General features: G+C 41.4%; 1 protein-coding gene and 1 long non-coding RNA gene across 7 annotated transcripts; both read left to right on the plus strand.

The window, feature by feature from the left end:
• The first annotated feature begins 551 nt into the window (after positions 1-551).
• Positions 552-2,467, plus strand: LOC112890025. Of its 6 annotated transcripts, XR_003228241.1 has the most exons (8): positions 552-744; positions 987-1,152; positions 1,235-1,297; positions 1,422-1,476; positions 1,567-1,717; positions 1,808-1,858; positions 2,027-2,099; positions 2,193-2,467. It is a non-coding gene; the product is annotated as an uncharacterized LOC112890025 (long non-coding RNA). The 6 variants fall into 6 exon arrangements; XR_003228242.1 differs by lacking the exon at positions 1,422-1,476 and having other exon boundaries at positions 561-744; positions 1,001-1,152; XR_003228239.1 differs by lacking the exon at positions 1,422-1,476 and having other exon boundaries at positions 563-744.
• A 7,529-nt stretch (positions 2,468-9,996) lies between these two features.
• On the plus strand, positions 9,997-15,214 carry LOC112890689 (26S proteasome regulatory subunit 6A homolog). Its single transcript, XM_025957537.1, has 9 exons — positions 9,997-10,248; positions 10,370-10,486; positions 11,420-11,527; positions 12,329-12,520; positions 12,719-12,910; positions 13,848-13,966; positions 14,391-14,598; positions 14,688-14,828; positions 15,029-15,214. The coding sequence occupies exons 1-9, from the start codon at positions 10,111-10,113 to the stop codon at positions 15,104-15,106; spliced, it is 1,293 nt and encodes a 430-aa protein (XP_025813322.1). The 5' UTR covers positions 9,997-10,110; the 3' UTR covers positions 15,107-15,214.
• Positions 15,215-15,312: the final 98 nt, after the last annotated feature.

Consider the following 15,312-nt stretch of genomic DNA (forward strand, 5'->3'; position numbering starts at 1 on the left):
GGCGTCTTCGGCACCCCGCAGCGGGCAGGATCGGCAGGAGCAAGTCGTTGGGCGCGTATGCCTTTTGGGTCCTGCTCTCTGCACAGTGCGGCGTTAGAAGAGACGGAGTAGTGCCCTCTAGTGGTGCGTGGTGGTCTCTTGGTCGGACGACGCCGCCCGGGCCGGACGCATGAAATGATGGGGCCGGCTAGCTAGTAGTACGTTACAACTAACGCAATGTTTGAATGCAGGCAACGCACGTAGCTAGACCGATGCATAGAAGCATTCTATCCATTCCCATTTCGTGGGGATTAATTAGTTAACCCCCTACGTGCATGCATGCCCTTGGGAAGTTAGCCTTTTCAAAACACCTTCTCGCTAATTTAGCCATGTGCGCATTAGTGCACTACTAGTAGTAGTCTACTAGCACTCCAGTAGATTAGCACTGACATTTATCTCTACTGCTAAAAAGAACGATTGGGAGATATTTTTTTCATGCCCGCTAACTCGAAGGTTTTCGTCATCCCGATTTTGGTGTCACCAAGCCGAGATTTGGATGCGGTTTTAGCGTTCGCCACCTCGTCCTGCTGTGGGCGCGATCGATCCGCTCGGGATTTACGCCCACGTCGTCGCTCGCCAGCTCGTAACCGCAACAACCTGGGAAGACAGCGCCACCACCCGTTGTCTCGCTGGGAAGAACAGACCACCACCGCCTCCTTGACGTCCAAACTCCGGCCGCCACGGTGCATCTCCGCCGCGAGCAAGGTATAAAACGGAACGCCCTCAACCTCCTCTCTCTTTTCCCCCACTTTCCTGGCTCTCCCATGCCCTAAATCGCGGGAATTTTGGCCGACAGCAAGCTCCTGTCGCCAGCCAAGGAGGAGCCCGAGTTTTTGGATGTAGCCCAGGAAAAACAGTGTTATTCTGCTATTTTTCTTGTCTCTTGCGATTTCTGGAGAAAACCCCCTATTAGATCTTTTCACAGCTCCTTGGTGTGCTCATTCTAGCCTTCCAGGTGCAGAGAGGGGCAGAGGGCAGGCGAGCAGGCGGCCGGCAGGGGCAGAGCGCCGCCCGCCGGAGCCGCGGAGGAGCGGAGGACGGAGGGGCCGCAGGCAACGGCTGCCTCGGCGCAGGCGGCCGCCAGGCAGCAGGCCGGCGGCGGGCGGGGACCATGTAGAGCCTGAGCAGAGCAGGCAGGGGCTACCGAGCCCTTAACCATCAAAGTTAGTAAGAATTCGTCCATATTTCTTTACAGGTAATCCTCCAATCTAGGATGTCAGCCAAGGAGTGGTGCCTCGATTCATCGAGTTTCTCATGTGTAAGGACCATCCGTCACTTGTTTTGTAAGAATATTCGAATGGCAAGTCCTGCTCATAGTAGAGGCAAGGGGATCTTTTGTTGCATTCAAGTGATCAATTAGCTTTGCATTAGGCCTGTTGAAGTGGGCTTTTGGATGGTACATATGGATTGTATTTTTGGACTGCATTTTTTTGTTCGGTCAGTCATCGGACTATCAGATTAAGAATGTATGCCCAGTTTTGGATACAAATAGTTTATATGAATTATTTTCCTGCCCCTGTATTTCAGGTTCCTACTCTGTTATCCAAGAGGTCTCCATAGTATGCCATCAAGTATGCAAAAGTTTACTAAAAGTATGTTTGAATGTGCCAGTCTTTGGGACCCGAGATGAAGCTGGATGCTCACGGAGGTGTCTTTTCTCCTAAAATTTGGCACCGAGGTGAGTGCAATCAGTCAGATATATACTACAGATTAATAGTTACATTTTAGATTATTTTTTTATGGCTGACTTGCTGTGCGACATTTGCAGATGCACAGAAGAAGGGGAAGATGATTTAGCCAGCAACGTTTCCTCCTGCAGGTGGATTACTCACTGCATTAGTTATATTTTATATTGCTTGCTTGATTCAGGCATTTTTGTCTGCAGTATATGATTGGAGTACTACTGTCAGATTTTGAAGTATATGATTCAGACATTTGCTCTTTGGAGTGTGCTGAAGTGAGAGATGTCCATATTTTGTGTCATCAGGGAGGCATTAGGGGCCATGGCGGCAGCCTTGGCAGCTCTGATACTGTTGCAGCTGGGAGGGCAAAATAAGATGGTAATATTTTGTAACAAAAGAGATGAATTTGTGTGAATAAATCTATTCTCGGTAGTCCCACTTGGCTTTGTTACGTCTTCATTTTCTTTACAGATAGGATATTTGCATCCAGGATACGTAAAGCTCCAGCGTGTTTTCAGTTGATCTACTGATATAAGCAGCAGAGAAGCTTGCTTGGTCCGAGTGGCTAAAGTGCATCATGGCCTGCTAGGAGGAATTTGGACATATTCTTGTGTTCGAAATATTGTATGATCGAGTAAACGTGCTTTCTTTATATACTTGCATTGTACGTGTGTAGCTCTTTTCTAACTAAGGTGTGCTTCTTTAGTTGACCCATCAATAAATCTGATACCTTATTCACTTATTAATATTCCTTTTCTTTTCTTTAGTGGTGACTGAGAAGTCCGAAGTGTCATTTGTATTACCCTCTTCTCTCTTATTTTACACATTAGCAACTTTTTCCTTGTTTAACTTTGTTTTTCTCTAAGAACGGTTCCTCATAGCTTTAGTTTAAGGTGTGTTGGACTGATCCACAGAGCAACCATTTGTTGAGAGACACTTCTAAAGCATTTGAGCAAAGTCAAACTTATATTTGAGGAATTGAAAGAAAGATCGGTAATTGACTCATTTAAAAAGCTTGCTAGAGCTACGCGGCTAAATCACATGAACGAGGAGAGCATCTTGGCCGTGTGCTCTCTAGCAAGCTTTTCAAAATTTTCAAATGAAGAATCAAATGCATGGTCACACATTCTAGCAAGCTGCGGAAAAGCTTGCTATATGCCTCCATGCACATTTATATTTATAGATAGGATTCATTTCACCTGTATCAACGCATAGGCATACACCTATACAAATTATTTTGCATTCTTTGAAAATACAGAGGTTGCTCACAGATTTTGGAAAAGAACCACCCAAAGATAATAGGAAGCTCAGCAGACATCAAGAGAGGATGCGATGAAGACCCCCACCTTCGGCACTTGCTACTGCTGCGGGCCAAGATGAGCCGGATGCCCATCTCAGCCTCAGCACGCAAGGCCAGGTTCCACTTCTTCCTATCTCTAATTAGGTGATTAGATCCAAGTTTTGCGATCATAGAGAAGGGATTTTGGTTTGTGATGAGGACTAATGTATTTGCTAAATGCTACTTATTTTGGTTATTGACCGGTTCACGTTATTGTATTCTCATAAACATTTTTTTTGAGTGCATGCATCAGAGAGTCCAAACAGCCTGGAGTTGGTTGAGAGAGTTCAACATTGAGGTGGAGAGGAACAACGTGAACATGAGTATACATATCTCGTTGCCGTATTCCTTAAATTGTTTTAGATGGCATCTTTCTTTTAGAATCTTGATACTGAAAGTGGCACCATGCTTTGTATAAAAGGTAATAGCAATTTGTGCTTTCTGAAAAATGATCGATTCAATTCAGAACACATGAGGTGGAGATTAAAAAAACGTTTTAATTGCTTCTACTATAATTATTGAGTTAATCACAATCACCTCTGGAATTAGCCAGCATGATTATTGTCTGGACTGATGACTACGAAAATGTATGTGGCGTTTCAATTTTCATACGAAATTTCATTTGGTTTTTTATTGTATTTTCTTCTGGATCTGCAACTACGACATAGCCTACTTGGCTTTCTTAAAAGTTGCAGTTTTCTCTAGCCCATCGAATGCAAGAGATCTATGCATACTTATTTTATTATTCATTATACGGAAAACTTTGGCGTATGATCAACTTATGCAATGGGAGGGGAGAAACCAATTGTTGCAATATTTTATCATTGTGAGTTGTTTATGGAAGCTTTAAGATGCACATTTCCCATGCAAACAAATTGAATTAGTATATACAGTTTTTGTTTCCCATAGCAACGCACGGGTACTTAACTAGTTACGCTAAAAAAAATTGCTACCAGTTGGTGCTTCAAAAGATGTCACTGCATAGGTGGCGTGTAGAAAATTAAAATACATGCTTCTCCTGTGTTAATAAGCCATCTAAACTTGCTTAATTTGTGCTCGGAGGTGCATGGCTAGACGTCTCGCCTGAGCAGAGGTTGCGTTGCGTTAACAAGATTGGATTGCAGGCTTGCAGCATGCCACCACGAGGGATTCCGCGGTTGGCCTTGTCTTCCCGGGCCCACAGAATCTTCTGATCCGATGATCATTTGCCGGACTCCACGGCCATATAATGCCGGCGCCCGGTGGGGAGACAGAGAGCACACAAAAAGCAACCTGACAGGAGACAACCAGCACTACTACTGTGTATACTGGTGATTGCTGCTGCTACTACTACTTCCGGGTGAGATCAACTCGCGGCTGCGATCCAGCGCGCCCGTTCCGCCCGCCTCCCCCGCGCGCGCGCGGTGCGGGACAGTACAAGGAGTCGAGGTCACGCCGGAGCTGCGGCGCGCGGCCGGGGGGGGGGGGGGGGGGGGGGGGCGTGCTGATCGATCTGGACCTGGCCGTCCCCACGGCGCGAGCGCGGCCGGCGTCCCGCCCGAGCTCGCCTCCTGCGCTTCCACAACGAGCCCGATCTCGCGGCGGCGCCTCTCCCCGCTGGTGAAGCTCCGCCGGTGCCGGGCATGTCGCCGGCCCGTCGCAGTAGAGACGGAGACGGCAGCGTGATGGCCGTGCTTCCCAGCCTCTGCGGGCCAGCGGGGGCCGTGTCACGGAACATCCTGGCCTCGAGCATGCTGCCGCCGATGGCGCATGCAAGCGCGAGCGCAGCCGCGTCCCTGTGGTCGTGCCGCCGCCTCCACAACAAGGCGGATGCCGGGGCAGCGCTTCTCGGCGTCTGATGAAGCAACGTGTACGGCGCCGTGCGGGACGACGAGGCGGAGATACGGGACCTGCTCGGGTGAGGTCCGCACGCGGCGCGTACTGGCCGGATTCTCCGTTCGCGCATCCAGGACCAGCGGCCTCTGGTCGCCAACCTCACCCTCTACTCCCCCCAGGCGAACCTTCATAGCAGCCGCCCGCACCCTGCACTTCGCCGTCCTCAGCGCCGGCTTCGCAGGGCTCTCGGTCGCGTCCCATTCCCATCTCCTCAAGGTCCACAGTTGCTGGGCTCGTTTCCTGTCGGTACCTTTGTCCTCGGGGCGTAGAGGGAGGTTGCCGGCGACAGACCCGTCTGGCGGTGGAGGCGGGGCGGCAAGGCGGCGGGCGAGGCGACAGACATCCGGTGGTCGGGGGCGTGTGGCGGCGACGGGACCGGCGAAGCCGATTTAGTGCGGCGGGGGCGGCGGACTTGACGGCGGCGACGCAGTCGAGGGCGAAGCTTCTGGTTCTGGACGGGAGGTGGGGGAGCAGGCATGTGTGCAGTAACGACATTAGGACACGAACACACAAAGGACTTGAGCCAGAGGTTGAAAAAGCTGCAGATATCGTTGATTCTCAATCCAACGGCTACAGTTCATCGCCTGAAAAAGAAGAAGAAATCAGTTCACCTGATTTCAAAAAAGATAAAATAATTATTTTCATCCCTCAATTATCATCCAGAGCTCAATATCATCTCTCAAATATCAAAGAGACCAATTTAGCCCTCAAGCTTTTCATTTACACACAATTTTATCTCTTGTGTCATGCGGCATGCCTATTATATGTGGCTTGCCAAGTTAGCTTGACATTCTTCGTATGCTACCAAAATCAAACATCAATATCAATTCAAATACAATGTTGACCCAATAGCATAACAAAAGTAACCGATTTTTTATTTTGTATCTATAAATAAAGAGTTAGTTTATACTTTTTTACATTTTCTTTGACCATTTGAACTATGTTTGTGTACTATACATTTAACGAAAAAAGAGTTTTTTATATTTATTGGCTCACTTTAGGTCACCCATCACTAGCTAGGCATGCCAATGTGTCACGTCACATAGGACCAGGGATAAAATTGAGTCCAAATAGAAAGTTTGAGAACTAGATTGACCAATTTAATAATTGAGGGATGAATTTGAACTAGAACCAAAAGTTGAGGGATCAAATCGACTATTCCGTCTTTCAAAAATGAAGTGCAGTGAAATGAGTAGAATGCTCTTTAGGGTTGGCTTCAAGATAAGAGACAGAGAGAAGGTAGAAAAGACAGATTGTACGACACCATGCCTGTTCCTGCGTTCCACCGCAAAAATGCCACTGTCACCTACTCTTATACCTCACTCAAATGCTTCGCTTCCACCTTTCAAGTACTAGTGTAGACTCACGTGCCCAGGCACATGATTTTTATTAGAAAATTAACCTATATCACATTTATTTATATTTACACCTTCCATTTTGATTTATCCTCGAGTGAAAAATATTTTTCAAGAAAAACTTTTCTTATAATATAAAATACTTCCGAACCTAAACGATTAAGATACGTTGATAAATGTGTGCAGACATTAATTTTCATAATATAGTGGCAATGGATTTCAGATGTTACATTGACATAAACATTATCGAGCTAATCATTTCATAAACATTATAGAGCTAGCTATTACTATGTAACATATAGACTTTTACAGCATCATCCATTGTGATAAAAAGCTATCACCACCACCGAAGACGTGCATTCATTCACGCGAATATCTACGTGCTCCCTTAGCATGTGTTCCACCCACAGTCCAGCCTTGTTGGTAAAGCAAAATGCATCAAAATTCTGAGTACAACTATATTAATATTACTGCATTTCCTCTATTATAAAAATGTAATTGAACCAGGTAGTCAATAAGCAACTAACATTATTAAGTACACTTGATATAACCATCTAGTCTTTGTTCTCTTTGTCATTCCCACAAGTCCATAAGGAAAAATTTATGTGCATCTCAAATTTTCTCTTTCCTTTCTAAAAAATGGGCACTTGCTTATGAGAAATCAAAGAAATATTCTAACCTTCATCACCAACAAGCCAACGGAAAACAGAGCCAACGCGCTATCTTATCTCACATACTATTCTTCATGCAAGGTCAATGCTGGTTAGCTAAAAGAAAGCCTACAATTTTTTATTTGACCTGTAAATCCCTTCAAGTACGAGTGCTATTCTTATCCATTGCAAATCAAATTCTTCTCTAGGGAACACAGCAGCCCTACCCTTCTCAATACCACCGCAAACCAAAACACAAGAATCGCCTAGAGCAAGTAATTCACCTCCCCTCACCAGTTCACTCTGTACATGAAACTTCACTATTCTTTTGTGTATGATCTAGTTTAGTGATGGTACAGAGTAGCAAACAGAGAACTAAAGCAAAATATTATGTCATTTTGCAGTGGTACCATATGCCATTATCCATGAATAGTCCAAAGTTAATGCCTGCTTGAAGGAAAAAAAGATATATCATCTAATGTCAGCACAACCATAAAAATGAGATCATATATCAAATTGTGACCTTGTTAGAAACTAAGAGGTCTCGGATTCAGATTTCCTTTACTACGATTTAAATAGATCAACCTTATTTTCTTATGTTTCCAGATCACCAGACTACTCAAAATTTTAACCAAGTCAATGTAATTACCTAGCAATCAGATCACATGAGAGAGGAAGGGCAAAGCAGAGGTGGATCTTGCTTAAAAGTCAGAGGGATCCATCACTTCCCTTGTTGCTTTGACAAAAACTCACCAATGCATAATTCCATTATGCTGCATGAGGATCACGAATAGTCAATTAATTCTTAATATGGCAAGATTTGGCATGTGCGTTTTTAAGATTAGCTTCTTCAAAAAAAAATATCTAATTGAACATCTAAAAGCATTCCATGATAAATTGGAATTGTGCATCCTAGTCATAATAAATATGTTCTGAGAACACATTACAAAAAATATTTCCCTAGCTGGATAGTTATAAGAACCTTACTACAAAACATGGGGAGGTCAAAATTCCATAATTTAGATCAAATTGTTTCAACGCTTCAGATTTTAGGCTTAATTCATGCCGATTATAGTGGATTTCACATTTTAATTACTAAAACATATTGGTATCCACTGAATTTGTAAAACAATCGAGATTTGGATGTATCCTAAATAACTAAATAAGAGTAGGAATTGGAGTGCTTGTCACTTCTGCCTTCATAAATAACTGGATCAGATTTCTACAGTGTTAGTTCTTCTGGTAGTCATCACTGGCTTTAGATCTAGAAATCAGAGATCTTGTCATAGCCAAAATCACCATAATAAAGTAATAGGCATCAAAACACGACATGTTAACTATTAACCATAGAGAGTAAAATATGTGGTTCTGTTGTCATAGACAAAAAAGGTTATATGTTACAAATTATATTTTTGATGTTTTACAATGAGAGAGTAATAACCATGGGGACACACGGATGCATTGTTAACTGAAACAATTTCATGATGCAAAGGATATCAGTCACCAGGTTAGTAAAAAGACATGTATATATATAGGACAGGAGAATTTAGATTTGGGCAGAAAGAGACTGCATCACCTGTTAACTTAAATTTAATAATTGAAAAGACTAAGGTATTTTGATGTTCTTATCCCTGCTTTGAAGTGTAATTGTGGTTTTGTCTTTTACTTTTCACAAGTCAATACGATTTTATCCTTGGTCTTTGCGTATTTTTCCCTATTTTGATTGTTGACTAGGCAGTGGCGGTGAGATCTATGTGAAAAATGTTTCTCAAAATTTCTTTATTTATAGTATAGATATAGACTTGGTGAGCAACAAGAGCTTTGAAAGTAATTAATTTTCACTGCAGTAATCAGTTTAGTTTTTTTTTGCAAAATATCAGTTTCGTTTACTTGAATATTATTGCCACAAAAATTAGCATGAAGCCAAATCAGATTAGATATATCCTTTACTAAATACCACATAATTTTCCTCGCAAGAAAATACTACTCCATCCACCCATAATATTTGACGTTGGTTCGTTGCATTTGTATAACCAATGTCAAATGAAGCGGAATGGTGGTAGGATATATCTAGAGTGCTAGGCATTTAAAATTTTCCTATAAATTAACTGATGTAGCTAAGAAGATTCAGAATGCAATTGTGTTTGATATAAAATTTTCAAATTATGTATTCGAAGAATCTTGTACAAGGTCACATGCGCTCTCAAACAGAGCTCATATATAATTTCCGGTGGTTAAGAGTTGTAGTTTTGAATCCTACAAGACTCATGTAGCTTAATCATTGCAGCCTACCAATCTCATATCAGTGACATTCTTTTAAAATTTTCTTATACTTCCTCCATTCTAAAATTATGTTTTGGCAAATTTTAGTATATAATTTTTGCTAAGTATCTAGATGCATAGAAAAAGCTATATATCTGAAAATTCTAAAATAACCTATAATTTAAAATGAAGGGATTATTTGATTAAACAATGTCCAAACTATATGCTAATTCAACATTTTATAAAGATCAGGGTGCACTGCTTTTTCCTCACCTTACCCAAGTTGCTCCCCCTCTGATACATATTTCATTATTTTCGTACAACTGGTTTAGCGATCAACAAACTTTGATTCAGCATTTTGGATAGGATGATTCATATTGATATACTGCATCTCCCCGGTTTAACCTTAATTATCCATCTACGGGTTAAATCTCAAACACTCAAAGTTTTATAATAAAAAAAGAAATGCTAAGACAAAGATGTCCGGACGGGATGAAAAATTGGACGCTCCGACATATATTTTAATAGTTGATCTTCGATGTTGCAACTATTATTTTCACGTATTTCATGGTGAATCTTGTATGAAATACAGTGTTCATGTTGCGGTGAGAATTTCTGTATCCGAGAATCAAACGACTTATTTAATTTTTTATATAATTTTTAATATTGCAACTGTATATTTTCGATGTTGCATCGGAGCTTTTGACGAGAAAGTTGGTGTTGGATGTCCGAACGCTAGCAAGGCTAGCCCACTCCCAATCGCGTGGAAAAGAAAAGGCCAAACAACGATTAGAAAAAACGAAGGAAAAGCCCAACAGAGCGAACTCGATCACTCCCAGCCTCTCCAGCAGTAGAACCCGCTTCTCCTCCTCCCTTCCTCACCCCGACGAAACCCTACTCCGCTGGCGATGTCGTCATCCGGCACCCCCGGGCCGGCGGCAGCGATGGCCGTGGACGACGCGGAGGACGACCAGCTCGCCTCCATGTCCACGGAAGACATAGTCCGGGCCTCTCGCCTCCTCGACAACGAGATCCGCGTCCTCAAGGTGAGCGAGCCCAGCCCTAGATCGGATCCCCTGTGGTCTGCCCCGGGGTTTCTGAATCCTCATCCGGCGTTAGGGTCTAGGTTTGATTCGTTGGGTTGGTTTTGTTTTTGGTGGCACGCAGGACGAGCTGCAGCGGACGAACCTGGAGCTGGAGTCGGTCAAGGAGAAGATCAAGGAGAACCAGGAGAAGATTAAGCTCAACAAGCAGCTGCCCTACCTCGTCGGGAACATCGTTGAGGTAGGATGCGCCGCAGCGCCCTCGGATTCGTTTCCAAATTGCTAGGCCTCTGGTTATTGTTGTTTCTGATCTTAATTTAAATTATCATGGAAGTGAATGGGTTATTGTTGTTTCTGATCTTAATTTAAATTATCATGGAAGTGAATGGGTGAAATGTATGTTACCTTCATTGTGAATTGTTCTCAATTTTCCACCTTCTAATTTTTTTTGGATCTTTACGTGTAAGGGCCACAATATGCAACAAAACAAATGTTCTGCTTGTTTTCCTTTACAAATTAGTAAGGAGTAGTTTGTCCTTATAGTAGTAATGATTCTATAATTTGAGTAACCATGTTCTGGTTATAGGAATCCTAACACCCAGATATTATTTATTGTAATTTTATTCAAACTTCCCCCCATCTCATGTTAGGCTTATGTGCATGAAAGGCTTAAGCACATGTTTCTCTTGCTCTCCTTTAGAAATTCAGCCACTTCAAGTTAGATAGGGGTAGTTTGTCTCTACAGCAGCTATCATTTAATTTGAGTAAACCATGATCTGGTTAGAAATCCTAATGTTCAGAAGCATTGGAACATGATTCCTGGTCTGTTTCAACACCCTTAGCTTTGAAGATTTCAAGTTCAAATGAACCCCATTAGGACATTAGCGCTATCTTTGAAGAATTGATGGTTTTGTAGTTTTCCTTTTTTTAAAAAAAAGAATCTATGCAGCATTCAAGTATCTCGATAAACCGTGATTTGCACAATGTAGTATGATTCACTGTGGTTGCTTACTATGCTCCACTCCACTCTTCATTGGGACATGTGATAAATAGTTGTTATTTGTTTTTTTTGGATCTTTGGCATTTGGTGAGCAGATGGTCTGTACATCTTTTGATTTGGAATATTTTCCTCTATGACCAACTTATCATTTTTCACCCTTATCAACTGTTTTAGATCTTGGAAATGAACCCCGAGGATGAAGCTGAGGAGGATGGTGCTAATATTGATTTAGACTCGCAAAGGAAAGGAAAATGTGTTGTTCTGAAGACCTCCACGAGACAAGTGAGCAATCTCTTTTCATCTCATTTCTGTCTTTTACATCATATTAACCGTTTCTCTTTTACTTGCGTTTACATTCATATAATGTGTGCAGTACACTTTCTAAACTTTGACCATTAATATGTGTAAAAGTATTAGATTTATAGTATGAAAGATATAGTTTAGTAAATTCTTCATCCAAAGTATCATATCATTGATAGTTAAACATTTTTTTGTTGTTACTAACATATATCTAAAGAGGGTAATTGTCAAAGGCTATATTGGATACCCTTTATAAAAGACAATAAGTCAATAAATTGGACGAATCATGATTACACTGCTTCTTTTGATCTTCAGATAGTGGATTTCAATTTAACGATAAATCTTAACTTACCAGGTCTAGGCATGTTGCGATCTAAATTTAACTTAATGTTGTTATGGTTTGGGTGCATGCATGACGCCATTAATATAAGTAAACTAAATGAAAAAAAGAGGAATATGTTTTAGCAGTCATAATTGGATTCGTTTTTTTTTTTGAAAAGTCAAGAGTTCTATAGAGCAGCTATATGCTTGCTCTAATCAGTAATTCAAAGGCTTTTCTTCTGTATGAGCCTGGCATTGCAGGTATGGATTATGTATATTTTACTTTGTCATTAGCCCATTAATTCTCATTCTTCCATGTCTCTGATTGAATCATGTTCTAAGGTTCAACTTTAAAGCATTGAAGCATTTTATGTACTGCATTTTTTCTTTGAGTATGATTTTGAGTTTAAGGAATCAAATTCACTGATTCAAAATCTTTGTTTTATATCTTGATGATTTCAGACTATATTCCTTCCTGTTGTTGGGTTAGTTGACCCTGACAAGCTCAAGCCAGGTGATCTGGTTGGAGTGAACAAAGACAGCTACCTTATATTGGATACACTGCCATCAGAGTATGATTCACGAGTGAAGGCAATGGAGGTAGATGAAAAGCCCACTGAGGATTACAATGATATTGGAGGTCTTGAAAAGCAGGTATTTTACTTTATGAATGTTGAAACCTTGTAAGTGTTCTGTTTAGTAAATGGCAATATGTAGAGCCAATTGTAGCTCTTTAGTGAATAGCAGAGCATGTGGCATCAGCCCATTCATTAACAAATGAGTAGTGTTGTTTTCCACTCTTTTGCTCCTCTATATCTTCTTCCTTGCATCTAATACAATTGAATATAATAGATTCAAGAGCTTGTGGAGGCAATTGTGCTGCCCATGACACATAAAGACCGCTTCCAAAAGTTGGGTATTCGTCCTCCAAAAGGAGTTCTTCTGTATGGACCACCAGGAACAGGGAAGACACTCATGGCTCGTGCATGTGCTGCACAGACTAATGCAACCTTTCTGAAGTTAGCTGGTCCACAACTTGTTCAGGTAACTATTTTAGTTGAGGAGCTCTGTTTTATCACTGAGTGACTCGATTTCATGTGATAATGTTTGTACTTGCTACTTCTTATTGCGCTTTGTTCATTCCTGGAGTTATCTCTGCTATAGCACCATACAAGATAATTTTTATGTACATGAATGGTTTTGTGTTTTCTTCCCTCTAACTCCTGTTTCAGGAAATGCTGCTATTTTGTTGGTTTCTGTTGTCTCCTGTGCAACCTTTTGGTTCTGGAGCAGTATTCTCCTATGTCAAGGTTCTCAGAAGCTAGTTTGGCATGTTTTGTGCCTTCTACCTTTGGGACATTGATATAAATATTGTTGGTTATCTTGTTTAGGTCTAGTGTGTTCTTCAATGTTTTAGTAAGCATTTTTTGCATGCATATTATTAGTAAAGGGCGTACCCAGTGCTGAAAGCTCACACACAAGGTGGGGTCTGGGGAAGGGAATTCCTAGGCAGCCTTACCCTTGCAAAATTCCTTTAAAATTCTGTTAAGAGGCTGGTTCGAGCCGAGGACCTCCAGGCCACAAGTGGAAAGTCTCTACCACTGCGCCAGGTCTGCCATTCACTTTCTGTTATTAGTGTCTGTGCAAGTAGATTTCATCTTTTTAATTATGGTGCTTGCACTCCAAATTTATTTAGTTGGACTTTTAGTCAGTTACATAAAGCACTTAGTGAATTAATTCAGGCTTTTGCATTTCATTTATATTTTATGTATTCTATTCTATGGCATTTGTAGACCAAAGCTGCATGGTTTAGTGGTTTGACTAAAATGTCAACCTGATTGCATGACTAACTTACCATGTGATCCATCTTTGAAGAGACACACATGAGACGATGCTTTGCCATGCAAAATCTGTTTATTTATTCTTTTATCTTGAGCATAGTTTCCAGTAGAGTAGTAATGACATTCTTTTGCTGTTTCAGATGTTTATTGGTGATGGAGCAAAGCTTGTCCGGGATGCATTTCAGCTTGCCAAAGAGAAAGCTCCCTGTATTATATTTATTGATGAGATAGATGCCATTGGTACCAAGCGGTTTGATAGGTATGTGTTTATGACAGTTTGTGTTATATTGTTTTGTTCCTGCATTAGTCTTGGCTGATGATTGTATCCTTCATGCACTGAAGACAGTAATCTCATCATGCATAGGATCACAGAAACCATATTTATTTGTCATTCAATGTAGTCCAAATAAAATATTCTTATTAGGAAAAAAGAATATCTTCTGTAGGATAACTATAATTTTGTTGTGTGCCTCTGCATTGAAGTTAGGTTTGTGTTATATTGTTTCATTCATGCATTAGTCTTGGCTGATGATTGTATCCTTTATGTACTGAAGACACTAATCTCGTCATGCATAAGATCACAGAAACTATATTTATTTGTCATTCAATGTAGTCCAAATAAAATATTCCTATTAGGGAAAAAAATCTTCTGTAGGATAACTATAGTTTTGTTGTCTCTGCAGTGAAGTTAGCGGTGACAGAGAAGTTCAGCGGACTATGTTGGAATTGCTGAATCAACTAGATGGGTTCAGCAGCGATGAGAGAATAAAGGTCATAGCTGCGACAAACCGTGCTGACATCCTTGACCCTGCTCTGATGCGATCTGGTCGTTTGGACCGAAAGATCGAGTTCCCCCACCCATCTGAAGAAGCAAGAGCTAGAATCTTGCAAGTAGGTCTCCCCAACTTGTTATAAATTCAAGCCTGTCAATGGCTTTTTCTAGGTCACGCTCCAACTAATGTGTTTATGGTTCCCTGTAGATTCATTCAAGAAAGATGAATGTAAATCCTGATGTCAACTTTGAAGAGTTGGCTCGCTCAACGGATGACTTCAACGGTGCACAGCTAAAGGCAGTTTGTGTGGAAGCTGGTATGCTTGCCCTAAGGCGGGATGCTACAGAGGTGACTTACATTCCTTCATTTGTATAATTCTGTTATTATACTTGCTTATTATGAACGTGAAAGCACAATAATATTGGGGAAAATGATACATTTATCCAAGTGGAGGATGGTATCTGTAGGTCGATCATAGTTCATTTTCTCTCTCTTCCTTTTGGGATGATTGTTTGCTGTAGTTCTTAAGACTGGTCTATCTTGTGCAGGTGACTCACGAGGACTTCAACGAAGGAATTGTACAAGTCCAGGCCAAGAAGAAGTCGAGCTTGAACTACTATGCTTAAGGAATTGTATGCTAAACGTTTGTAACTGTACTGTATGGATGATCCAGGATATATTTTTGCGTTTGCTTGGAGATGTGAGTTTTTAACACCATCAGGTCCTTTGCTTCAGCCTCTTATGCGCCAGAAAAGTGTAGTTTTAGGGTCTTTGTGTTCCCAGCTAAAATGCAGCATTTGTTTTTCTCAGATTCCATAATATATACCCCCCG

The sequence above is a fragment of the Panicum hallii genome, chromosome 4 (assembly GCF_002211085.1).
Source record: "Panicum hallii strain FIL2 chromosome 4, PHallii_v3.1, whole genome shotgun sequence".
Classification (NCBI taxonomy): domain Eukaryota; kingdom Viridiplantae; phylum Streptophyta; class Magnoliopsida; order Poales; family Poaceae; genus Panicum; species Panicum hallii.

Bases quoted from the DNA above. Each gene is read 5' to 3' on its own strand.
- LOC112890689 (XM_025957537.1), top strand. From the start codon at position 10,111: ATGTCGTCATCCGGCACCCCCGGGCCGGCGGCAGCGATGGCCGTGGAC. The intron at 10,249-10,369 runs GTGAGCGAGCCC...GGTGGCACGCAG, and splicing joins ACGAGATCCGCGTCCTCAAG to GACGAGCTGCAGCGGACGAA. The intron at 14,829-15,028 runs GTGACTTACATT...TATCTTGTGCAG, and splicing joins TAAGGCGGGATGCTACAGAG to GTGACTCACGAGGACTTCAA.